The sequence below is a fragment of the Triturus cristatus genome, chromosome 4_2 (assembly GCF_964204655.1).
Source record: "Triturus cristatus chromosome 4_2, aTriCri1.1, whole genome shotgun sequence".
In the NCBI taxonomy this organism is placed as follows: domain Eukaryota; kingdom Metazoa; phylum Chordata; class Amphibia; order Caudata; family Salamandridae; genus Triturus; species Triturus cristatus.
The window spans coordinates 955,692,754-955,718,114 of record NC_140586.1 but is presented as its reverse complement, the minus strand read 5'-3'; the positions used below and the strand labels follow the sequence as shown (position 1 = coordinate 955,718,114).

The window sequence follows — 25,361 nt, the reverse complement described above, 5'->3', positions numbered from 1 at the left end:
CTGATGTAAAGCGCTCCAATACCTTCGGGTCAAGTTCGCACTACATAAATCTGCAAATAAAAAAAACAAAAAAACTGGTGACTTGAGATAATAGAATTCTTTCAGAAGCTCTAAAATCCCAGATTGGTAGTCCTGTTGCTCGTTTGTGGTAAGCAATCTATCATCAGGTGTTGCTGTCACTGTCTCCCCTGCACAAACTCGGCTTCAGCGAGCAGTGTCTCTGTAGAGTACGTAAGTTGTTATTGTTTCAATGCTTTTGTACTTTCTCGTGTTGTTATTATGAACGCTCTGTGTTCTGTGGCGTGCGCTGCCTGTTAGAAGGTTTTCTTTCAAGTGGAGCTCGTGTAATACCTCTGTTGTGGCAGAGCATTCCAAAACGGATGAAACTGACTCTTCGGTTGGATTGCTGCCACAACAGACGTGCTCCTGTGACTTCCTTATACTTATGAAGATTTGAAGAATAAAGAACATCTAATCAAAGGATTATCTTTGTGGACATTACTTACTTCATATTGGTTTACCACAGGATTCATCTCTTCACAGTCTCTCTACCTACTATAAATTGTCTCTGGCAGGCAGCATTTATACTGCGCATGCTCAATTGACAAAAAGCAGTATCTCTCTGGTGCGCACGTTCAGATGGTTCAAACGTTGATTCTAGGGCACATGCTCAGTTGTGCGAGCCGTGTCTCTGCCATACGCATGCTCTGATGGGTATGTAGTTTCCCTGCTTGTTGCATGCTGAGTTGGGTGGAAGTAGTCCATGTGATGCGCATGCTCAGTTGAGTGAGTAGTTTTCTTGCCATGCGCATGCTCAGTTAGATGAGTAGTGCCCTGTAATGCGCATGCTCAGTTGGTGACTGTAATCCTTGGGCGCTGGGACTCATGGCCCAGATGCGGGGTTCCTCTGTGGCTTTGTCTGGACGAAGAGCGGTGATTACTAATATGGTTCCCGCGGCCTCCTGTCCCTGCCAAACTCTCCACAGCGGCGTGCCGTCGCTGTCTGCCCCTCACGGCTCGGGTGTAAGCTGAAAGAAGGTGAGGAGTGAGGTAGGAAGGGAAGGGCTCAGTCCATTTTACAGCACACTTGCCTTGAAGCATAGGTCTCAGCGCCTTGAAGCTTGCAAGCGCCATCCCTCATGAACTCCAGGCGGAAGTGTTCCAGAGTCTCCCTCCATCCCCGGAGGCCTGTGGAGGAGGCATGGCTGCCAGACTTCACTCACGGGTCTCGGTGTGTGCCTCTGCCCAGCAGGGCTCCTGGTGCCACACTTACAGCGAATCTCCACCCTGACGGGTATGGGGTGTGCTCGCATCGGATGTGCACCTGTATCCGAGGGATAACAGCATCCCAGCTCCCTGGCAGAGAAGCATTGTCTGCAAACACCCGAAATACAGTGAAATCCCATCAAAAGCTTCCTGTGAGTCTAAACACCGTCCAGCATAATCGGAGGTTCGTGCTGTTCCCCTCTCGTTACTTCCCATAGCGTGTCAGGGGGGTAGTGTCATGCCACTACAGTCCTCCCACGTGTGAAACTCCACCAGCACTAACATTTGCACCACTTGTGCTGGTGCCAATGCTTGTTAAATCTTGGACCCTCTGCCGTTCTCATCATTTATTATATAGTTTTAGATAATTGTTGCTAATCCATAATAGTTCCTTTAGATAAGTTGTAACATCTATTAATTACATAAATGGTAAAACTGACCAGTCTTAGTTTAAAACGGTTAACGTAAAGATGTATAGGTGAATATCCCTATAGAAACAGTCTGTGGTCCAAAAAGGTTTCTAGCATTTAGAAAAATATAACACTTAGTATCAAAACTGCCTGATGAAACCATTAGACTCTGTACTTTGTTTCCAAACAGCACATCATATGCCTTTCAATAGGTGACCTCAGGGATTCCCCCGGATGTGTCAGTTTAATATGAGCAAACGAGTAGCTACAATGTATCCCTCATTGCTTGTGATTGGGGGAAGGAGGGGACCTTTCCCGCTCAGGAGCTGTGCAACTGGTGAAGTCTCTGCACCGCTTTACCCAAGGATCGGATGGGCCCCCTTGGTGACACCACCCGTTCTTCTGTGCATATGATGTCAGTCTGCTTGGAAAAGATTGTGGAAAGAAGGTAAATGGTGCAGTTTCCACAACATTTCTCTGTTTCCTCACCACTCACTATCCGTCTGCATTCAAGGCTTGTGCCCTGGACCTTGACTGGAATTCATTATTTTGGGACAGAAAGGCATCGTCTGGAAATTGGAGAGGGTCGTGGGGGAGTTGGCAGAGCCACTTATAAACTGTGTTCTGAACCATTCCATGATAAACAGTATGTGCAGTTTTCAAAGACTGCTGGATAAATTATTACGAGCAACTTATCATTATATTTAACTTCTTGCTTCAACACATAACATAGGAGCAGGTTAGCTAGGATGCCAGGTTTTTGGCTTGATTGCCCTCTGATGAAATGTTTCATTCTTTTTTCTGCCTCCTTTGCAGGCTCATGAGTGCTGAACTTCAAAAGGTCAGAATGAGTTGGCGAGGGTCTACGCCGCTGAAAACAACCATGCTTAGTTCATCTGAACGTGTGCGAGCATTTCATGTCCATAAGTCTTCCACCTCAACACCCGAACCTGAGCTGAGTTCACATCCTGGAACGGCGGGGAGGCTGGAAGCCCAGCTCTGGCGAGAGGCAATTGATAAAGAGTTTGCAAAGCTACCAACACCTAGCACCCAATCTGTAGGTTCTTTCCAAGAAACACACCTCAAAACTGCTGAGAAAGGTCATACGAGCAGCCCCAGTGCATTTGAAAACAGGAACTGTCTAGCCCCTCATTTGATCTCACACACACAAAGGACCCGTGGGCCTGAGCCCCATGCAAGGGACACCGCCAGCCCAGTAATTCTATCCTTGCTAGAGCGCTTGGATGCCAAGCTGGATGTCTTGCATAACACCATGGGTGATGTGCCTTCTAAAGTTGCTGAGCTCATGGAGAAAATCTGGATAGCAAAGGGTCCTGATTACATGGAAAACTATGCCAGGCCTGTGGGGATGGTCAGTCTGGTGACCCTAAGAGATAGTACTGTCAGAAGTCCACCTCCAGCCTCTCTTCCATTCAGTCCAGCTGAGCCAAACCTATGTCTTCAGCCAAGAACCACACCAGATGGACATGAACCGCAGCAGGACCAGTGCATTCAGTCAGGGTTTTTAAATGTGCAGCAATCACAACAGAACCAACGCACACAACGAATGTCTGCAGGTAAGCATGAACCACAGCAGGACCAGTCCACACAATGCAGGTTTCCTGCTGGTCAGGGACCACAGCAGGACCAGTGCAAGCATCCAGTGTTTCTTGATTGGGGAGAAGCAGAACAAAATCAGTGCATGCAAACTGTGTGCTTAGATGGGAAAAACCCACAGCGGGACCCTTGCATACATCCAGCATTTCCTGATGGCCAGGAACTACAGCAGGAGCAGTACTTGCAAACAGTGTTTTGTAATGGGCAAGAACCTGGAAAGACCAAGCGAATGAAGCCGGTGTTTCCAGATAGGCATCAACCACGACTGGACCAGTGCACACAACCATTATTTACAGATAGGCAGAAACCACAGCAGGACCAGTGTATGCACCCAGTGTTTTCAGATGGAGACCAACCACAGCAGAACCTGTATATGCAGCCAGTGTTTACAGATAAGCAAGAACCACAACACGACCAGTCCATAGAACCCATGCTTGCAGAAGAGAAGAAACCTCAGCAGGACCAGAGCATGCAACCGGTGGTTCCTGATGGAAAGGAAGCACACGAACATCCACAGAAAGAACGGTTGTCTCATGAGAGTTGGAACGCACACCAGAATCAGTGCCCACAATTAGCACTTCCTTACGGACTCATCCCACCCCAGAACCTCAGCCCACAATTGGAGATTCCTGCTGAGAACATACAAGGGTTTACAGAGAAGATGGAGACAAATGACCATGTAAAGCAAGAGCAAACTCCTGAAGGTAGGTTGGGCTCAACAGAGAAGCAATCCATATATCCAGAAGAGCATAAACCTCATCAGGACCAGCACGTACAGCAAGTCTTTCGAAATGACCCAGAACTACATGGACATCTGAAGCAAGAATCAGTGTCTTTTGGTAGTTGGGGCTCACACCATAACCATACCCAGCAACCCACCTTTGGCGAGGTTCATGAATCTGAACAGGACAGACGTATAGAACCAGTGTTTCCCAAAGGGACTGAATCAGATGGACTCCTTAAGCTTTTGTCTCTTGATAGTTTCGACAGAGACCAGAACCGGTGCCTAAAGCCACCGTTTCCTGATAGGCGGGATCTACATCAGGCCTACAAGATTGAACCTTTGTCACCTGAGACACCACATCCGCCTGAGCCCCCGTCATGCCTGGGAAGGTGTTCTCTTAACAGTGATGGATCTTCTGTGACTGGCTCATTGGAGAGAAGAGGTGCAAAATCAGGTATTACGCAGTTTACGAACTCCCCAGGTATGTATGCTTTGCCAGAAGGTTGGTCTATAGATAAGTCGAGGTGTGTGGGGCTGCAGAGAGGCAGAAAAAAGTAAACAGTACAAGTCGGTCTGTAGCTGAACCACCAGAACACACTATTACCAACATCACATAAGTTACACAGTTGCCAATATTCGAAGGCCAATAAGAGGTATGGTTTTTCAGGTTCTAAAACCACTCAGTATCATAACAATGACATCACTGGAACCAACATCACATAACCTTTGGGTGAGTGATTTAGGGACTACTCGCCCTTTCTGGCGAGTTGAAAATCCTCTAACTTCAGTCACAGAACAACAAGTAAATGTAGTAAGTCAAACTTACTTTTGACGTTTGGCCATAAAAGCAGAGCAAATGTGACAAGATAACACCATTTAAGGCATCTTTATTGCTCATAAAGTGAAACAGCTTTATGCTATGGCTTTGAATCTAGTTATCTTGTCACATTTGCTGGCCTCCTTAGACAGAGGTCTAAAGTCAGTTTGTCTTCCTACGTTTATTTTTCTTTCTGTTGCTTAAGTTATTGGATTTTGTAAAGTGAACTGTGTGACAATTAAACTGTGCAAAGAATGTGAAATGAAAGTCTATAAGATGTCCGGCTTTTTCTAACACAACACTGAAATAGCTAATAAGTGAACTGTTCAAACATGTTGACTATATTTCACTGGTTATGAAGACACATTTTGTAATTCTGTGGTGAAAAAAATATTTTTATAGGATCAAAACAAATTAAAACACTTTACTTGGTGATGTGCAAATTGTAAATATTTTTTCTGAAATCCAATTTCCAAACATTGTTTATGCGCTATTATTAGTAAAACTACATGCTAGTGGGAAAGGTATGGGGCCATTTCAATGGAAAATAAGCTATCTGTAACTGACAGTGCACTACCACATCATGCTTTAGTAATATATTTATGAAAAGTGAGTTTATAAACATGAACTGGGAAATATTCCTGCTCCTGCCCAGATGACAATTCTATTAGTGAGGCAAGCCAGGGATCATGTGTACCCTATATATGGGCTCGGTTCTTATTATACCTGGAGCACACATTTAATCTAGTAAATAAAATGTTTTTTTGTACAGCAGAAATAGTGAACTTGCATATTTTAAGGTGCTTACTCGTGTGATAATGAAGAAAAAGGCGGCTCCATAAGACAAAATATTTGCATAGGATCACACAATTTGAGACCAATTCACAGGTCAAGTACATTACAGTTAGGTCAAGTAGATTATTCAAAGTTATTTTTTATGATTTTTCAAACCCTGCAATATTTATACTGCTCACTATGCAAGTTCCAGATATATCTTCACTTTCTCCATCCTAAAAGTACTGCATGTGCATGGAGACAAATCTTCTCGCTCTCGATAAATGTCCCTCTTTGATGTTCGCAAGGTGCTAAAGAACCATTTCTCAAGCCCCTCAAGCTAATCATAATAACAGATTTATGATTGCAAATTGAATTTGAGTGTAGTTCCAAATCTGTTGCTCCAATAAAAGCCTTGTGCTTAATTACAAACAGACTGTCCGGCAAGGCATGGAACGAGCTTCCACTCTTTCTGTGCTCCTTTCAGTGTGAGGTGCACTTCAGGAAAGAACTAAAAATGTATCTTTTCACCCTGAATCTACAGTGAGGAGACGGTCTGATCTTAACAGAGCAGTGCCAGGACATTCCTTCGAAGTATCTGTGCACTCTATAAATGGCTTCACTCATTCATTAATTAATACAGTAATAGCATTTAAATCCATAGTCTTCAGTTAACTAAGTACAACTAGCTAAAACAAGAACCACAGCTGAAAGGAGATTATTTGTTATTTATAGTGATTGCTGCTAGTCTTCCACCACTGTAGCGCTTTAAATTACAGATGCTTTGGTTATCCAAGTCATTGATTTTAATATTATTGGCCCGGCTGGATAAAAGGGTGCATCTGGGATTCAAATGAGTTCCCTTTAGGCACTTCCTTTCTGGCTAAGACATGGTGATAGGAAGAGGTTTGTTTTCATGTTTTTATGAATATTTTTATAAATCTGACACCTGCAGTCCCCCTTCCCTTTAAAAGTTTTGTAAAGCAAAGTGTAATGTCTGGCTTTGAATGGAGAAAGGGGAAGGTGAGATCTTATGTTGTTCATTTGGATTGTGAAAACCATTTCTAAATGGTTGACCTCTGACTTGGCTTGAGCAGCACCTACTCAAAGAAATGAGCAAAGGTGAGATCAGCCAACGCACCTCGTTCCAAGAAGAGGGCTGCCTTTCCCATCCTGTGCATTGAGTTCATTGTGTTCCCTAAATGTAATCTGACTGGATAGACCCTGAGGCCCTCAGTATATCAGTACTCTTGATTTGATTCCAAGGAACTCTGGACACCGCTGTAGAGGAAGACTATGGCCAGATACACACGTTTCGGCTGTGTGGTTTTCAGGAGGAAGGACTTCATCCCAAGGGTTGGAAAATAAACTCTGCTACTGCTGGGTCTGCCTGCCCGGAGAGCATTGAACCTGCCCTGTTAAGCCAGCACCCAAAAACAGCATTCAGTCACTTGCTGTGAGAATTTCTGAATTGCTGATCCTGCAAAGGCTGGGAGCTTAAGGTTTCGTCCCAGCCCGACTTGGATTTTTCTACAGACTGTTACCCAAAGCCAGTGCACTTTGACCTGTTAGCACTATGAGAGAATATCCTTGTCCCTGGTGACCACGTGAGGCTGCTGTGCCTGCGCTCTACATTCACTGCACTTCTTCCATGTCTGATGATCATATGAGCCCAGCACGCTTGCACCCTGCTCTTCTTCCCTGCCTGATGGTGATAGGCCAGTGTTCCCACGCCTGCATTTGCTGATGTCCTTTTGGCTTCCAACCATCATCTGAGTTCCTGGGCGGCACCTGTATTTGTTGTTGAGTTGTCTGGGTCTGATGTTGATGTTAGCCCATGTGCTTGCATAACTACACCTCTTCTTCTGCATCACTCTGTCTGTAACCAGAGATCGAGTAGGCTGGTGTGCCGCAGCGTCCATTGTTGATGAATGAGTGCTTGGCATCCTAGTTTTCATTCTTTGCTTCTCAACCTTAAAGTCTGGATGTCTGAAGTTTCTTTATCCTCAGTCCCTTAAAAATGGAATGAATTATTTTCTCTCCCAAGCATAAAATTCTTTTAACCCGGAACTGTTAAACAATTTGAACAGCTCTGGCTTCTTCCCTTCACCCTCACCTCTGTTTCTTCACTTACTTATTGATGATCCCTCACATCCTTACCCTTGATCCCTCGTGTAAACAAACTCATAGTTATAGTTCAAAAGCTTTATTCGGTATGTAAAATACAACCATATAAGCAGAACAACATTTAAAAATACATATAAGACAAAATGTTTTATACACAAAGACAGAACAGAAGACCATATTTACACATTATTAAAGTGCATAGTTCTTTCCTTAAACTTAATAATCTTCCATCAGAGAATCCACATTATAGTTGAAATAAAATGTAGATTCCATGAAAGTTATCCAGTAAGTGCATACATACAAAAGTGCTAGATATGGTAACAGTCCCACGATATATAATTCATTAAAAATTTTGCTTCAAGTTACAATTTCATATCAAAATCTGGACAATGTCTCTATATACAAGGTACATGACTTGATAAGATTAATCGGTGCAGACTATTGACTTCCTGATGTTCATGCATTTCAGCACATAGGATGCCACAAAAAAACAGGTATCAGGACTTTCTAGAGTTATTAGGAACTTCATTGCTGATTTGGTGGAACGTATATTATTTTTTAAAAGGATAGGTTTTAAGTAAAATTTCCTAAAATGGCAATAAAATTTACAAAACAATAAAAAGTGACAGCAGCTTTGTTTTGACATGTTATCACAGGGACACAGCATATTAGATTTGATCTTAATATCTGGGAAGGAGACTAGATGGTGTACAATTCCAAGCCTTAAACGGGTTAAGACAAATCTGTGTGAGTTATAAGTCACGGTGGCAAGATATGTCTGAAAACCTGACCTTAAATTCAAGTCAAAGTAAGAAGCAACTGTTGTTAGATTTTTAAACTGATTTTCTCTAGCCAATTTCTTGAATGCTAGGAACTTAGACTTAATGTCTTTCTTTGGTATCAGTGCAGCAGCTTCGGGATTCAAACGGATGTTACATTCAAACAAAAGATTAAACCAGTGATAAATATAACTCAACCAGGGAATACGGGATAGATTATCAAGTTTCAAGCAATCCTTAATGATTGCTTGTGTGAATACAGTCTCAGGTTTGGACCAGATAGAGCGCCAGAGAAGTAATGGGCGTAATGCGGCTAAATCCGCAATGAAGTCAATACCAGCCTCCATATGAGTTAGGATGTTGGGGGCCGAGGACGGGGCGCATAACAGTTTCTTCAAAAACTTATTTTCATCAATTTGTAAACCATTAACAGAATGATGCCCCCAGACTCCTGCCCCATACAAAGCAGATGAAATACACCTAGCTTTGTAAATTGCTAGCATGTCTTTCACACTCCTTTGTCCCAGCTTGGCTGCAAATCTGAAAATACTATTTGAGTTTCTATTCATCTTTAGCCTTACGTTCTCGTCTTCATTTGTCCATTTCCCGTTGCCTGCGAATGTTATCCCTAGATAGCAAAAACTATTAACCGGTTGAATCTTTACTTTATCAATAAAGAAGGAGGAATTGGATTTCGCCCTCTTTCCACAGGTCATAACAAAAGTCTTACTTTTGTTAATGATCAATTTCCTCTCTTTGGTAAATAGCACAAATCTATCTATGAGGCGTTGCAAACCATTCTGTGTGCGTGAGATGAGAACTGCGTCATCTGCGTATAATAAAATAGGGGTAACGCTACCATTGATCAAGGGGGCGTCTGAGGATAATTTACTTAAAATCGAATCGATTTCATTTATAAATAAAGAGAATAAAAACGGGGCCAAAACGCACCCTTGACGAATCCCTCTTGCAACTTTAAAAAAAGGTGTACATTCTCCCATAGGACCAAAGCGTACTTTGCATGAAAGGCCAGAATATAACCGAGCCAGAAAGAAAACACACTCTTTGGGAGCTCCGAGATCTAACAATGTGTCCCAAAGGATGTTGTGGTCTACAAGATCAAAGGCGCTACTTAGGTCTGCGAAACAAAGGAAGAGATTCCCCTCCTTTGCAACAGTATATTTGTGTATTAAAAGATCTAAATTAATACACTGTTCCTGCGTCCCCAGACCTTTCCTAAATCCGTATTGCGCCTTTGAAATTATCGTGTTATCTTCGGCCCATGTCTCAAGTCTCTTTAAGATTATTCTACTCAATATTTTTATCGAAGCGTCTAATAGAGAAATTGGACGATAATTACTTGCCTCGGACCTTGATCCCTTCTTAAAAAGGGGAATAATTATTGACTGGCCCCAAGAAGTTGGCATCTGACCCTCCGATATTGCATTAAAAAACCTGGTCAGGATCGGTGCCCACAGATCTAATTCAGCTTTATACAAATCCAGCGGGACTCCATCCGGGCCAGGTGCCTTTCCGCCCTTGCTATTGCGTAGGCCTTCATAAACCTCATCAAGACCGATATCTAGAGGCAATCTAGGCCAAGTATACTCATTGTCCATATGGGAATCTAAAATTAGCCTATCCGGATTAAAAATATTTAAAAAATGGTGCATCCATGATTGACAGTCGACATGAGAGGTAATTTCAGGCACTGAGTCATCTTTTAAGAAGGGACTGTTTATGGTCTGCCAGTATAACTTGCTATCATTTGTTTCAGCCGCACAGCTGAGTTTATACCAAGCCTCCTCTTGGAGAGCTTTTTTCCTTTTAGTAAGCGATGTTTTATATGCAAAACGACAAGATTTAATTGCTGTACAATCGCGTGGTTTAATGCTCATCGCCTGCTTTAGGGCATGAAGAGCATGTGTACAACTTTTATCGAACCAACCAGTGTTAATTACTCTTTTCCCCTTATGCGGCTTTGTGAGTAAATTATCAATTGTTGCACTAATAGTACATAGGTGGTTCAATATAACTTGCGGATGTACCTCATCGCTAATGCAATAGGTTATCTCCAAGGTACACTTTCTTAAAACCTCCTCCAACAACTCATGTGGAACGACCTTGGACCATTTAATCCTGAACCCATTGGGTCTTACAGCCTCGATAAAATTGATCCTATTGTTCGCATCCAGGTTTTTGGGACCCCAACAGTGCAGTGATACAGAGATGCTGTTATGATCACTTACAATTTGCTCATTGACACACAAGTTGGAGTATGCACAATCGTTGGACAATAAAATGTGGTCAATATATGAGTTAGCTCCTCTTCCAGTAAATGTTGGACAGTTAACATTGTTATTATTCTTCGTGCAGCTTAACATATCCAAATCAAATTTTGCTAACATCATATTAAGGATAGCGCCATACGTACAATGTGGGAAGTGTAGGCCATCATTTCCCTCCATGTTACCACTTTCCCTTGTGAATCCACATGAATTGCTCGAGGCATGAGGACAGGGACTTATATTAAAGTCACCCAACCAAAGAACTATAGATTGGTGGCCTATAGCTGCCTGAGTCCTCTCAATTTCTTTTTCAAGCTCAATCAGGATATTACCTCTATCGACAGTAAAAACATTATTATAAAAATTTATCAACAACAAATCTTTCCCTTTGTCAAACTCTAGACATAACACCTGGGAATGGGCATCCACTGAAACACAACTTTTGACTTTGCAGGTTTTTAGTTTAGTGGATATTAAAAGCAAGAGACCACCTTTGGCTCTTCCTGCAATTGAACTTACTGCATTCAAGCTGTATGCTAAGTATCCCTCAATAAAGATAGGTTCCTCACACCACGTCTCCTGAAGACAGATTATATCGTACCCAGTATTAATAAAATCCTTCCACCAAGGGGAGTCTAACTTCCTCTTCAGACCGGCAATATTCCACGTAACAACGCGGTAACCAGTATCAAGATCACACTTAGCCCTTGTGTGATCATTTGCTGGGTCTACCAGGGGAAGGTCAAAATTTAAAGAAGGATCTGCAATGGTACGACTATTCTGTGTCTTATTAATTCCTATATTCTCCAGAGCAACTTCTGCCTTATTAGGTTCAGGCAAGGGTGAGGGGGGAATAGTCACTACAGTATCAGAGCAAATACCACTAACTGATTTCTCCTTCGTGTTTATAGAAATATTAGACAGTCAGTCGTTTTCCTCCAATGAGGACAGGGCAGAGTAACGGTTAAAAAGGGGAATGGTGTAGTCCCTATGCCTACCGAATACCTCATTAAACTGTATATTCCCTCTATTATGATGCGGCGGGGCTCTTGGTGGCAAAAAGGGGAAATAACTATCCCCACCCCTGATTAAACCGGGTTCATACTGCCCAATCTGTTGGGACCTTAACGATTGTGGGCCATCTAAATAGCTATAAAAATATCCTAAAGGTCTAGCAGAAACCAAGTTAACTTGGTTGGGTAGGGAGGCAGCTCTTAAGAGGACAGTTGCCACGTGTTGTGGGTATTTAAAGTTAACAAGGATACAATCCCCTGTAGTAGTTTTCCTGCCTTCTCCTATCCAGCTGACTCGACGGGTAGATAAGATGTCTTGTGAAAAAGCCAGCGGAAATCCACAATTTTTGTTAAGCCAGGCAAGTGATTTATTTTTTAAAGAATCATGAGATTCCTGGCTAGAGTTAGGCATACTAGAGTCTGCCTCCGGGACATTAATCAATACAACTGTATAAGGGGCGCACTGTGGTGGAAGGTTAACAATATGATTTCTCTTATGTTTAATATGATCAACATCTCCCCTGACTACATGCTTTTGATTATTACTTGAGCATGTATGTGCAGATGTTACTTCTCCTGCTGGGGTGGCTATTGTGGATGGAGCCAAAACTGGTATTACAGTGGATGATGCATCTATGGATCGACTCGACTGAATACTGTCCCCCAGTCCCTGTGGAGCTCCCGTATTGTGTGTACCAAGCAAATGCAAAGTAGGTTCCATGACACCCTCTGTGGGCTTATAGTGGGTGTGGGCTAAACCGGCAGAGGCGGGGGTAAACGCAGGGGGAGAGTGTCGTTTTTCATAAGAGGTCAGGAGGCCCTTTAAATTGTCTACTTCTGCCGAGATTATATCTAATTTTGCCATCAAAGGACTAATTATAGACTCTAATTTGGTCTCAAAAATTGAGACCAACTGTCCTATGGTGGCTGCATGCAGAGAGACCCCCTCTGTATTAACCTTAGTCCCTGATATTTCTTTGGACAACTCCGGTAAAGCCCCCCTTCCTTGTTGAAAGGAGCCCTGTTTCTTTGGCTTGTGGGTCGCCACTCTCTTTGCTGGTGCTTTCCTACATGCCCGTGTTTTCCTCTGCATCGGGGAGGGGGTTAAAATGGTTTTAAAACCAGATGCTGTAGTCGATGTGATAGAGGAGTTCAATTGGGAAGTGAGTTCATCAATGCTTCCAACTGTATCTGAAACAGAAAGTGCAACAGCAATCCCATCAGCATTTTCTGTAGTAACCGTGCTACTTTCGACAGGTATTTCAGTATTAGGAGCTAAGGTATCCGTTGGGGAAGTTTCTAAATTAGATCTGCCCAATGAAAGTCTCCGATCATTATTAATCTTATTTACAACTTTTACCAGATAGTTGTCCATTGTCCTCTTATCCCCAGCACCAAGATGGTTGGATAATTTGCTTTTCGACATGAGTATGGACATATACAGTAACTTTAGGACAAGATTTTTAGGACTGTTCACTTACAAGGTAAACGATGATCTTAGATCCGTGGCCCTGCCCTGCCTCTGACGGCCTCAGACGGCCCGCCCTTTGCCCGGGCTTAGCCCGGCGCCGCCCGCGCGCGTCCCGCGACGCGGAGGGAGGACCAGATATTTAAGCGCCTCCGGGCGCGTTCTTCGGCGTCACGCGCCGCTGGGGCACCTGGGAGCGGTAGTTCCCCGCTCCGTGGCAGCGCGATGGGATGGCGGCAAAAGGGAGCCCCGGGAAACAGCAGTGGAAACAGCAGTGGTGCTTCAGGTGCTTCAGGCACGTTGGAGGAAACACGGGCAGCGCCTCGCAGTTCCCTCTTCGCTTTTCCTTCGTCCCCGCTCCACCGAGGGAGGACCAGATATTTAAGCGCCTCCGGGCGCGTTCTTCGGCGTCACGCGCCGCTGGGGCACCTGGGAGCGGTAGTTCCCCGCTCCGTGACAGCGCGATGGGATGGCGGCAAAAGGGAGCCCCGGGAAACAGCAGTGGAAACAGCAGTGGTGCTTCAGGTGCTTCAGGCACGTTGGAGGACACACGGGCAGCGCCTCGCAGTTCCCTCTTCGCTTTTCCTTCGTCCCCGCTCCACCGAGGGAGGACCAGATATTTAAGCGCCTCCGGGCGCGTTCTTCGGCGTCACGCGCCGCTGGGGCACCTGGGAGCGGTAGTTCCCCGCTCCGTGGCAGCGCGATGGGATGGCGGCAAAAGGGAGCCCCGGGAAACAGCAGTGGAAACAGCAGTGGTGCTTCAGGTGCTTCAGGCACGTTGGAGGAAACACGGGCAGCGCCTCGCAGTTCCCTCTTCGCTTTTCCTTCGTCCCCGCTCCACCGAGGGAGGACCAGATATTTAAGCGCCTCCGGGCGCGTTCTTCGGCGTCACGCGCCGCTGGGGCACCTGGGAGCGGTAGTTCCCCGCTCCGTGGCAGCGCGATGGGATGGCGGCAAAAGGGAGCCCCGGGAAACAGCAGTGGAAACAGCAGTGGTGCTTCAGGTGCTTCAGGCACGTTGGAGGAAACACGGGCAGCGCCTCGCAGTTCCCTCTTCGCTTTTCCTTCGTCCCCGCTCCACCGAGGGAGGACCAGATATTTAAGCGCCTCCGGGCGCGTTCTTCGGCGTCACGCGCCGCTGGGGCACCTGGGAGCGGTAGTTCCCCGCTCCGTGGCAGCGCGATGGGATGGCGGCAAAAGGGAGCCCCGGGAAACAGCAGTGGAAACAGCAGTGGTGCTTCAGGTGCTTCAGGCACGTTGGAGGAAACACGGGCAGCGCCTCGCAGTTCCCTCTTCGCTTTTCCTTCGTCCCCGCTCCACCGAGGGAGGACCAGATATTTAAGCGCCTCCGGGCGCGTTCTTCGGCGTCACGCGCCGCTGGGGCACCTGGGAGCGGTAGTTCCCCGCTCCGTGGCAGCGCGATGGGATGGCGGCAAAAGGGAGCCCCGGGAAACAGCAGTGGAAACAGCAGTGGTGCTTCAGGTGCTTCAGGCACGTTGGAGGAAACACGGGCAGCGCCTCGCAGTTCCCTCTTCGCTTTTCCTTCGTCCCCGCTCCACCGAGGGAGGACCAGATATTTAAGCGCCTCCGGGCGCGTTCTTCGGCGTCACGCGCCGCTGGGGCACCTGGGAGCGGTAGTTCCCTGCTCCGTGGCAGCGCGATGGGATGGCGGCAAAAGGGAGCCCCGGGAAACAGCAGTGGAAACAGCAGTGGTGCTTCAGGTGCTTCAGGCACGTTGGAGGAAACACGGGCAGCGCCTCGCAGTTCCCTCTTCGCTTTTCCTTCGTCCCCAAACTCACTAAAGCGGCAAACAAAATCTTATCACCTTCGCTTCTAAAATCTGCAGCTGATGCAGTGATCCCTCTAATTGCACTTCTACAGCGGAAAATTCTGCTACATATTAAGGCCAGTCTTGTATCATCAACCAATACATTTCAGCCAGGTTGTACCAATCCCCATCGAGTTGTGCTGGCTTCCTATTGATGCAAGGATGATGTTTAAATTGTGCTACCTTGTCTACCGAGCTGTTCATGCTAACTCTCCTCCCTATCTCTCTAACTTGAATAAAGTACTTAACAGGTGGTAGGCCTTGAGACAATTTGAAATCACTTGCACTTTCTTCACTGTTCAAGAAAATCCAGTTCCGCAGTAAATCTTGCGTCAAAGCACACCCTGGGGCCACATGGCACCCAGGATGAGACCCCAATGATGAAGCATGTCACCAACTGGGTGGGTGAGTGAGGGTTATTAAAAAAAAGGGTTCCTTTTTTTATACAGGGAATAAGAGACTTAAAAGCAACCAATGTTAAGTTGGCAGGAGTTCGTTCCCAGTGTTTTGAACTAATACAGCGTAGTGAAGACGAACAAGCTCTCCCTTCTCTCGCTCTAATTTGTTTTACATATTAATGAGGTAGGTCACAATTGCTACTCATTAGGAATCGGACCACCATGTCTGTGATTGCACTTTAATAAAGCAATCTTTTTTTTTTTTAATGCAGCTTGTTTTCCTTAAAGGAAGACCGGATGCGTTTACAAAGACAGAAAATGAAACAATGAATTTCTGCCTTGTAGAAAGACAACTTCCGAGGAGTCAGTGTGTGCATCATTCCATGAGAGGATGGGAAACCCTGCTTTTATATTGATTTTCAGAACCATAATGAGAAAAGTGTCATCATCACTCATGATATAACGTTACTGAAAGTCCATGAGAATTATTTCCATATATACATAAACAGTTTCTCTAAACTAATCCCAAAATCACCTGTTGAGTATATGAGCATGCAACCAAGACCAAGCTATCAAATCTCATAATAAACGTAAAACACTGTAATATAAAACGCTGTTATATAAATTGCTGTAATATAAAACACTGTAATAATCACATTATAAAGAAAAAATCAACCTTTACTAACTTCTGATTGGCAGATGCCCAGCACTATGGGCTCCAGTACAAACAATACAAACCACAAGACAGAGGTGCTTGGCGTTTCAGTGAGCTCGCAGAAGAATCTGTTTTCTCTGTTTCCCAGGACAGCGGCAATGCTTGTTACAAGGATCATCTAACTTCTCTTGAGTTGGGCAGGTTCCAGAGAACTCGCTTGACTTTTGTTATTAAGGAAGTATGTATACTTGAGCACATAGGGGTATCATATAGAATCCCCTCAGTTTTGTTTATTTTCCAAAATTGAGAGCACCTAGAAGCCTGCAGTCTTCTCTGTGAAATGGTGTAAGCACTAGATGTAATGTCTTAGAGCTATAGCTGCGGCATGTAGTTCTTTGAGAGTCTAAGCAGCGACGCTGTGTGCAGGAAATATTTGTGTCCCAAAGATCTTCGAGATTTTAGCTTGTTGGCTTGTCTGGAGCGTTTTCTTCTGCTTTAAGAGCCGTTCTCTTTTGGGGATCTAGATAGGTGGGGAAAGGTAAAGTCTTGTACATCTGTTGAGTTTCAGAGGTTGAGTTGATCGGGGACTGGCCTGGAAGCTGCGTAGGTGATCTTTAAAGGTGACATTTTCACCTTCCTTTTCAGGGGTGTCAGTATGCTGTCAGAGGTGACACTGTCAGCAGTCGGTGCAACAGGTGGGAGTGCCCAGTATGTGGGAGCTGTGCATTATTTCAGAGACAGCATGTGGCAGGTCGGATGTCCGGCTAGGCACATGTCAGGGACTCTATCCATTGAATGTGGCTAGGGTATGGAGCAGACTTGAGTTCAGAAGCACTAATAATAATAATAATAAAACCATTTCTAGAGCGCCTGGTTACACTAGCACAGTGTGTCCCCGCGCTAACAAGTGCCGCTCCTCCCCGAAGGCCAAAGTCCACGGCATGCCTGGGTCCTGAAAAAGAAGGCGATCATTTACGTGGAAATAAATGAGTTTTTAATTTTAATCTGAATCTTGCTTCAGAGGGTTCCATGCGTAGATCAAGAGGAAGCCTATTCCAATATTTGCTGGCTAGAAATCTAAAGGAAGCGCCTCCAGTCTTGGCCTTGCGAACGCGGGGAAGTTGGAACAACATTGCTCCAGCAGATCTAAGGTTGCGGATGGGTCGGTGGAGCATTAGAAGGTTGCGCAAATATCCAGGACCTTTTTCATGGGCAATACGATGAGCAAAACAGAGAGCCTTGAACCTGATTCGCTCCTCAATAGGGAGCCAGTGGAGTTCATACAGTGCCATTTTACCTGATGCTCTACGTGGGAGGTTTAACACCATGCGTGCGGCAGCATTTTGCACACATTGAAGTTGGTGAATACCTTTTTTACTGAGACCCAGAAGGAGAGCATTGCCATAGTCCAGATGTGGAGTGACTAAGGCATGAATGAGTGTTTTTCTAGCACTGATGGGAAGAAGATCGAGAACTTTACGGAGAGTTTTAAGTAATCCAAAGCATTTGCTCGTGATCTTGCTAATCTGCTGCTTAAAGGAAAACTCTGAATCCAGCATGATCCCTAGGTTTTTAACAGACTCCACCGGGAGGGGAGCTACCCCTAATTCCGTGGGCCACCAGGCATGCGACCAGGCGAAGGGGGATTTACCTATCACTAAAACTTCAGTTTTGTCGCCATTGAGGCGCAGACAATTGTCATTCATCCACCTTGCCACGGAGAGCATGCAATTAGAGAAGTTAGTGGCCGCCTCTGCCTGATTGTGGGTGAGTTTAATTATTAATTGGGTATCGTCAGCATATGTGACGATACCCACTCCAAAGGGTTCCACAATATGAGCTAACGGCTCCATGTAGAGATTGAACAATGTCGGGCTCAGACTGGAACCCTGAGGAACTCCATGTCTGAGCTTTCTGAGGGACGATTTATAAGGGGGACAGTGCACCTGGAAGCTCCTGTTTTCCAAAAAGGATTCAATCCATTCCAGTGCAGATCCCTTCACTCCCATGTCTGAGAGGCGAGACAGCAGCGTTGAGTGCAGCACAGTGTCGAAGTCTGCACTAAGATCTAATAAAACCAACGCTGCCGTCTGCCCCTCATCAACTAGTTGTCTCAGACACTCAGTGGAAAAAAGAACCGCTGATTCTGTGGAATGGCCTGCTCTAAAACCTGACTGTGTTGGATGGAGAAGAGAGTTTTCCTCAACAAATTTCATAATTTGTATATTAACTACCTTCTCCAGCACTTTCGCACTGGTAAGAGAAGGGCATGGTCTGTTTTGTCAGTGGTTTACAGTGGCCTGATTTCAAAGTCACTAGTAAATAGTGGCCTGACTTCACTAGCACTCACAATCACAGGAAGAAATGGTCTGCCTTTTCAGTGTTCACTGATGACCTAACTTCAGGAACTGGGTCCATTAAAACCACTCATGTACTACCATGCATGGGGTGAGAATACGTCTGGGTTCAAAGGCCCTGGTCCTCAGGAGGATTGGAGCTGGCCCTCGCAGGAGAATTGGAGCTGTCTTGTAAGCCATGTTGGCTATGAGCTTGTGCTCACACAGCCTTCCCCCATCTAGTGCACTGTGTTTTACTGGCCGTGTGCAAGCTGCTCTTTGCCACTATACATTTCAACACCCCAGCTTGTTTACAAGGATGCCACTGGTATGGAAGGTGGTCTCTGTACTGGAGGACTGTGGGCTCCCCTGCAGCCGGTCATGCCCAAATGTCAGAAAGGTGGCAGTGAAGAACACCAGCAGCAAACCAAAGAGAAGTGTTCTGTCGTGCTCCGCTCTTCTGCTAAAAGATGTGCCATTCGATGGGAAAGAGTCGCTCACAAATGTTACATTCCTAGTTCCGCTGCCAAAGGTTTGTCAATAAGTTCTGGTGTGTTTGGGTTCTTAAACGTGAGGGTGCTGGTGCTTTTTCTAAGAATTCCAACAGTTTCTTTCATCCGTGGAGTGGCAGGAGGCCCGGCTCACACTAAGTGAATGGAATGGATACTTTCGGTGGCCGGCAGTGCATCTTTCAGCTATATTACTGTGCCTAATGTTTTAAGCTACAATAGTGACACTGTACATACCAACACAACAATACAACACTGGATACTTAATCACAGGGCGAAAGGCTTTGTGATGTAGGTCAGTGCTTGTAATCATTCGCATACTGCAACAAGTCTGGCTTCTTCACAGTGACGCCCACTGCACTACCTTTACATGTCTGCAACACTTTCACACCTCCCTCATAAACCAGACTACCTCTAACATGTTCTCATTAATCATGCACTTCGTAAGAGCGCCCAGAAGCTTGATGCAGATCAAAGCGCTACAAGGCCATGTCAGCGGAGTGAAGCACTATATAATTAGGGCAAACACACCAGTGTTCATCGTCCCTGGCCATGTTTGGGTGGATAGACAGGTGCACACCTTCTTGGTGGAGGGGACGCAGATGATGGTGTCTTGGCAGCATGAACAGGTGAGGCAGGCAGCCTGGCCTGGCCTTTTCTTTCCAACTCAGCACCTTGTGATTGATTGGTCCTGGTTCAGAGTTTCAGATCTCTGGCATTGCTGCCTTTGTGCTGCCTACTTCTGACGCCTTATTGATGAGGTGCTCCCTCCCAGCTAGAAAAGCAAAGTCTGAACGAGCATGGATTGGAGTAGTACCTTTGCTGATCATCCTTTGTTCCCTATGGCGTCCGTGGCCTCAGTCTGAACGAGCATGGATTGGAGTAGTACCTTTGCTGATCATCCTTTGTTCCCTATGGCGTCCGTGGCCTCAGTCTGAACGAGCATAGATTGGAGTAGTACCTTTGCTGATCATCCTTTGTTCCCTATGGTGTCCGTGGCCTAATTTCGTTGAATCATGAAAACTTTATACGTTGAGCCCCTGGCCGGCCAGTGCTGGCCTCAACAATCATATCAGACATGGGCGATGAGAGAAAAGGGAAGCGGATCAGTTGACAAGATGAGTCAAGTTTGTGTGTGGGATAGAAAGGACATCAGAGAGAGGAGAGATGGCGGACAGTTTGGAAGACAGAGAGTATGGATCAGACTCAGCTGGGGGGGGCATAGGGCAAGCAGGGACTCCTGGGTGACATCAATAGGGGCTGGAGTCGCTTACCTCAGCTGGTCCAGGGTCCATCCTACTGTGGCGCTGCAAACTGGACCGAGTACAACCCTTTCAGGATTTGACTGCCAGTGGTAGTGAGTTCAGGTAGTCAGTCACAGGCTTCTCAAAGAGGTGGTACTCAGGGGCAGCACTAAACGCTACAGCCAGCAGTGCAAAAATATAACTATCCAGCAGAGTGCTGCTAGTTTGAAAAAGAAAATCACTATATTTTACATAAAGGCCCATACTTAACAATACAGTAGTGCATCAAATACCCAATACTCTGGAGCTTCAAGGTGGGGACCCTGCTAGGCACTCTACCCCCTCTCCGCCCTCCACCCTAAGGGCTTAGAATTCTGTTGGCGTCTCTCTAGCTCAGGCGCAGCACCCCATCCTCTCTCTTAGCACACAGTCAGTTCTTGGAGCTAGAAAGACTTTACAGTCCCTCAGCCGCTCCTTCTTCTTGGTGTGGTACTGCATTGGGCCTCATGCGGGTGGCTGAATTCCCTGGTTGTACAAACGACCAGGCTCACAGCTCATGTCAGTCCTCTTCGGGGGACAGCTGCAGGCCCTGCAAAGAGTCTTTGGCTGGCAATTGCAGTTTATGGCAATGCCCCTGGTGAAAAATGAGGCTGTTGATTGAGTGGGGTGTAAACCCTGCTCAAGCAACAGCTACAATCTCTGTAAGTGTGAACTAATAAAGCCACTGAATTAGCCAGTGCTTAACCACTCTGGTAGCTTGCCAATAAAGCAGCCAGGCTTAAAGGCAATGTGTAACGTATTTATACAGCAACACAACAGAAGAAAAATCCCACACCAATTTAGAAAAATTGAGTACATTTTAATAAATTATTTGACACCAAAATTAGAAAAATGCAAATAGTAGAACCAGAGATAAGCGATTTAAATATTTAGGTGGAAATGGTGCTCAAAAGAACAAAGCGCCAGATGTGGTGATCTGGTTGCATTGGATCGGGACAAAGTCACAGGTTCGGGACGATCATGATGAAGCGTGGGATGGATACAGGGATCAACTTTGGCCAGCTGAACAAAGTACCTTAAATCCTGGTTGCAGAGTGTTGCAAGGTCCTGAGTCGAGTATGCGTCGTGCATCTGCGGTTCTTAGGCGCTGCAGGGCTGCAATGCAAGTGCTGTGTCGAGGAGCTGTGGGACTTCAATGTGAGGTCCTGCATTTATATAAGCCATTCAGCAGCGGTTCCAATGAGCTGCAGGGAGATGCATCACGCCCTGCTGGCTCTGCTAGGACCACAGTTGAGCTGGACGAGCACCTTCAGGCCCATTTTAAAGGGTCTGGGACTGGAGTGGCACCACTTCGGGGGCAGGACTCTCAGCAGGCAGAGTGCAGGGGCAAGGTACAAGGTTGTTGGAGCTTTTTCTATCCCCAAGGCTCTGATCAGGAGGACAGCCAACTAGCCCTTGGAGTCACTCTGGTGGTCCTGGGTTCAAGATGCAGGCCCAGTCCTCCTCATTCAGGCAGCAGAGTAGCAGGGCAGCAAGACTAGCAGTCCTTTAAATTTTAATTGCATTTCTATAGTGCTTACTACCCCTGACGAGGCGTCAAAGCACTTTACGGCAAGTAGGACACAACCCGGTTGCCCAAAGTTAGTGGCCAGTCCATTAGTTTTTGGGGTTAGTTTTGCATGCTCATGCCATGAATGTATGTCAGTTTCTTTGCTGTACATTATTGACACATGTGTGATCATCAGGGGGGGCTTTGTAAGAAGCAAATGATTGCTGGAGTTAATAATAAGATAGTTATGGTTTCCATAAGAGCTTAAGATGGATAGGCATGAGATATAAAGAAACTTGTATACAAGAGAGGCAGGCAGAAGGAAGAAAGGAAACAGTGGTGCGCTTTCAAAAAAGGGTATGGAAGTTACAATAACAAAAGTTTGATTGAATGTCGAGGAATGTTTTAAGGAATATTGCAGGTGGAGATTTTTTGCATGCAGTTTGTGGATGTAAACCTGTTGAAAATAAACACTTTTAAATGATGCTCCTAAGAAATGTAGCTTACGCAATCTTTCTAGAGGCAGTTAAGAGGTTACATAGATAACAGTAAAAAGGAAGTTCAGTGCTTGTTGAGATCGCTTTACTGTCAAGCAATGTGACAAATAAGCACATTCTGTTGCCTGTAATTACAATGAGAACAGCCAAGAGAGACCTGTTATACCTTCTACAGCAGAATATTTAATACTATAAAGAATCGTTATGGTATATGCAAATCATATACGTATCCTATGCATAGCATATAAAACATATGCTGTGTAAACACCCAACAACGTAAAAAAAAGGCAATAGATAAACACATTGCAGTAATTATTAGTATAATCAGTCTGTTTGTGATTCATTTAGTACCTGGCTCAGAAGGTGTTGCCCACTGCATCCACCTGAAGAGCACCCCCACAGAACACACATCTTGTCAAGCAGAATGGAAGAGGTCACCTTCACCTTCCAGCATCCGCCCCTGCCTCGAGAACAGCCCAGCAGTCCTTTTTCCGAGTCTTCCACAGGTCCAGGAAGGCTCTGAAGGGTGGGTCTGAGGGTCCTATTTTCATATCTGGTTCCTTCTTTGAAGTAGGAGATGTTTCTAGAGATTCCTCTTGACATGCTTTGAGTTTTCTTCTTCCTTGCCCTGGCTTTGACCTGGCTGTAGGCGCAATAGACTAGTGTGAAGTACTTTGTGAAGGCAGGACCTTGCAGCTGGGGCTGTGTCCAGCTCTGCTCCCACCCTGCTAGTTATGAACCATCCAGGCACACCGAATCCTTCTATTGTGTGGCTGTCTGGGAGGAATATACAAAATCCAAATGGCAACTATACCCAGTCATGTGACCCAGGACCAGGATGAGGGCACCAAATAGTTAGGGGAAGAAAATGCCAATTGTGATTTAAAGACAGACTTTACCCGTAACAAGGATTTTACATGACAATTTATCAGACACCAAACATTAAATTCCTACTTCCTCCCAATCAAAAGTTAGCACTTATTAAAGGTAATAAGGCAACCCAATGTTATTCTATGGGAGCGGTAGACCTCCCATTAGTCAAAAATTAATTTAGGAGTTCTTCACTACTAGGATATGTAAAATATAAAAGTAAATGTCTAACCTTTTCATTAAAATGCACTCTGCTGTCTAGGGCCTGCCTTAGGGGTGACTGATATATAATAAAAATTGAGTTTTGTGCTTGGCAAGGGAGTTTGATTGCCAGGTCGAATTGGCAGTTTCAGGCATTCAGCAGGGTGTAGTGGCAGGCTTGAGACATGTTTTAAACAGCTGCATAAGCGGTTGGCACAATAAGTGCAACAGGCCCACTTGTAGCATTTAAGTTACCACCCTGGGTATATTGTATACCACTGCACTAGGGACTTATAAGTAGATTAAATAGGCCAATCATGTCTAAGCCAATTCTAATGTGTTTAGGGAGGGAGCACGAGTACTTTACCACTGGTTAGCCCTTGTGAAGTGCACAGAGTCCTAACGCCAATAAAATCAAATTCAGAAAGACAGGAGAGTGAAGGAAAAAGGTTTAGGGGAAGACCACCCTAAAGCTGACATTTCTAACTGCCATGTTGCTGGTTCTGTCTCTCATCACTAACAGGCCTCGCTGGCTCGGCAGACCTGAACCCTCCAGTGTGTATGCCGTTGGTCGTGCTGGGGAAACCCTGGCTGGAGGTGCTTCAGCAGCCCTCTTCTCTGAACACGGGCTCCAGGGACAATGTGGTACTTCAAGGCACATGATGGGTGCACAATGGCATCAGTCCAATCATGTTCTGGGTTCCTCAGCACCTCAGTTACTAGGTGCTAATACATCATGTAGCGCCTTGAGGTGACTGCCTCCATCTTCAGAGCATGGTACTCTCCTTAGCATCCTTAGTGCCAGACTAGCCACTCACTGGGCCTAACTATCCACTGGGCTGGCACCACAGGTTTGCAGACTTCACTTTTGGGGTGGCCAGGATTGTACAGCACAGTGTCATGGTCATAATGTTCAGGGTTGCAGGCATTCAGTGGGTGCCATGGGGCAAATGTTGGTCCCGCCCTCAGTCAGGTCAGCTAAACCGGTGTGCTTCCTAAAGTGCCACAACGGTAAATAAAAATGGGGCTGACACAAGTGCCCACCTGCACAGTAATGATTCAGTGGGGGTCCCTGGGGCCCATTAAGGATTCAGTGGGGGTCCGTAGGCGCCAATAATGATTCATTGGGGATCCCTGGGCTCCAGTAATGGTTCAGTGGGGGTCCCTGGGCTCCAGTAGTGAGTCAGTGGGGCTTCTGTAGTGATTCAGTGGGGGCCCCCGGGCTCCAGTACTGATTCAGTGGGAGTCCCTGGGCTCCAGTAATGACTTATTGGGGGTCCCAGGATTCCAATTATGATTCAGTGGAGGTCCCCGGACTCCAGTAATGAATCAGTGGGGTTCCCCCGGGATTCAGTAATGATTCAGTGGTGGTCCCCAGGCTCCTGTAATGATTCACTGAAGGTCCCCTGGTTCCATTAATGATTTAGTGGCAGTCCCTGGGTTCCAGTAATGATTCAGTTGGGGTCCGCGGGCTCCAGCGATGATTCAGTGGGTGTCCCCGGGCTCCAGTCATCAATCAATGGGGGTCTCCGGGCAACAGTAATGATTCAGTGGGGGTCCCGGGGGTCCAATAATAATTTATTGGGGGTCCCTGGGTTTCAGTAATGAGTCCGAGGGGGTCCCCGGGCTTCAATAATGATTAAGAGGGGGTGCCCAGGCTCCAGCAGTGATTCAGTGGGGGTTTCCGGTCTCCAGCAATGATTCAGTGGGGGTTCCTGGCCTCAGGTAATGATTCTGGGGGGTCCACATGATCCAGTAATGATTCATTGGAGTTTCACCAGCTCCATTAATGATTTATCAGAGGTGACTAGATCCAGTAATGATTCAGTGGGGTTCCTTGGGTTCCAGTAATGATTCATTGGAGGTCCACCGACTCCATTAATGATTTATCAGAGGTGACGGGATCCAGTAATGATTCAGTGGGGTTCCTTGGGTTCCAGTAATGAGTCAGAGGGGGTCCCTGGGCTTCAATAATGATTAAGAGGGGGTACC

At 45.8% G+C, this 25,361-nt stretch overlaps 1 protein-coding gene across 2 annotated transcripts in view; it reads left to right on the top strand.

Annotated features, from left to right (window-relative positions):
• The first annotated feature begins 864 nt into the window (after positions 1-864).
• Positions 865-25,361, top strand: part of LOC146839090 (uncharacterized) — a 58,961-nt gene continuing 34,464 nt past the window's right edge. The window contains exons 1-2 of one of the 2 annotated variants that reach the window (XM_085603094.1): positions 865-1,038; positions 2,493-4,471. In XM_085603094.1, coding sequence (XP_085459220.1) covers positions 2,497-4,471 — 1,975 coding nt within the window. In that variant the 5' untranslated portion in view covers positions 865-1,038; positions 2,493-2,496. Of the gene's footprint in view, positions 1,039-2,492; positions 4,499-25,361 lie in introns of both variants that reach the window. The other variant, XM_085603093.1, reaches the window with a different exon arrangement.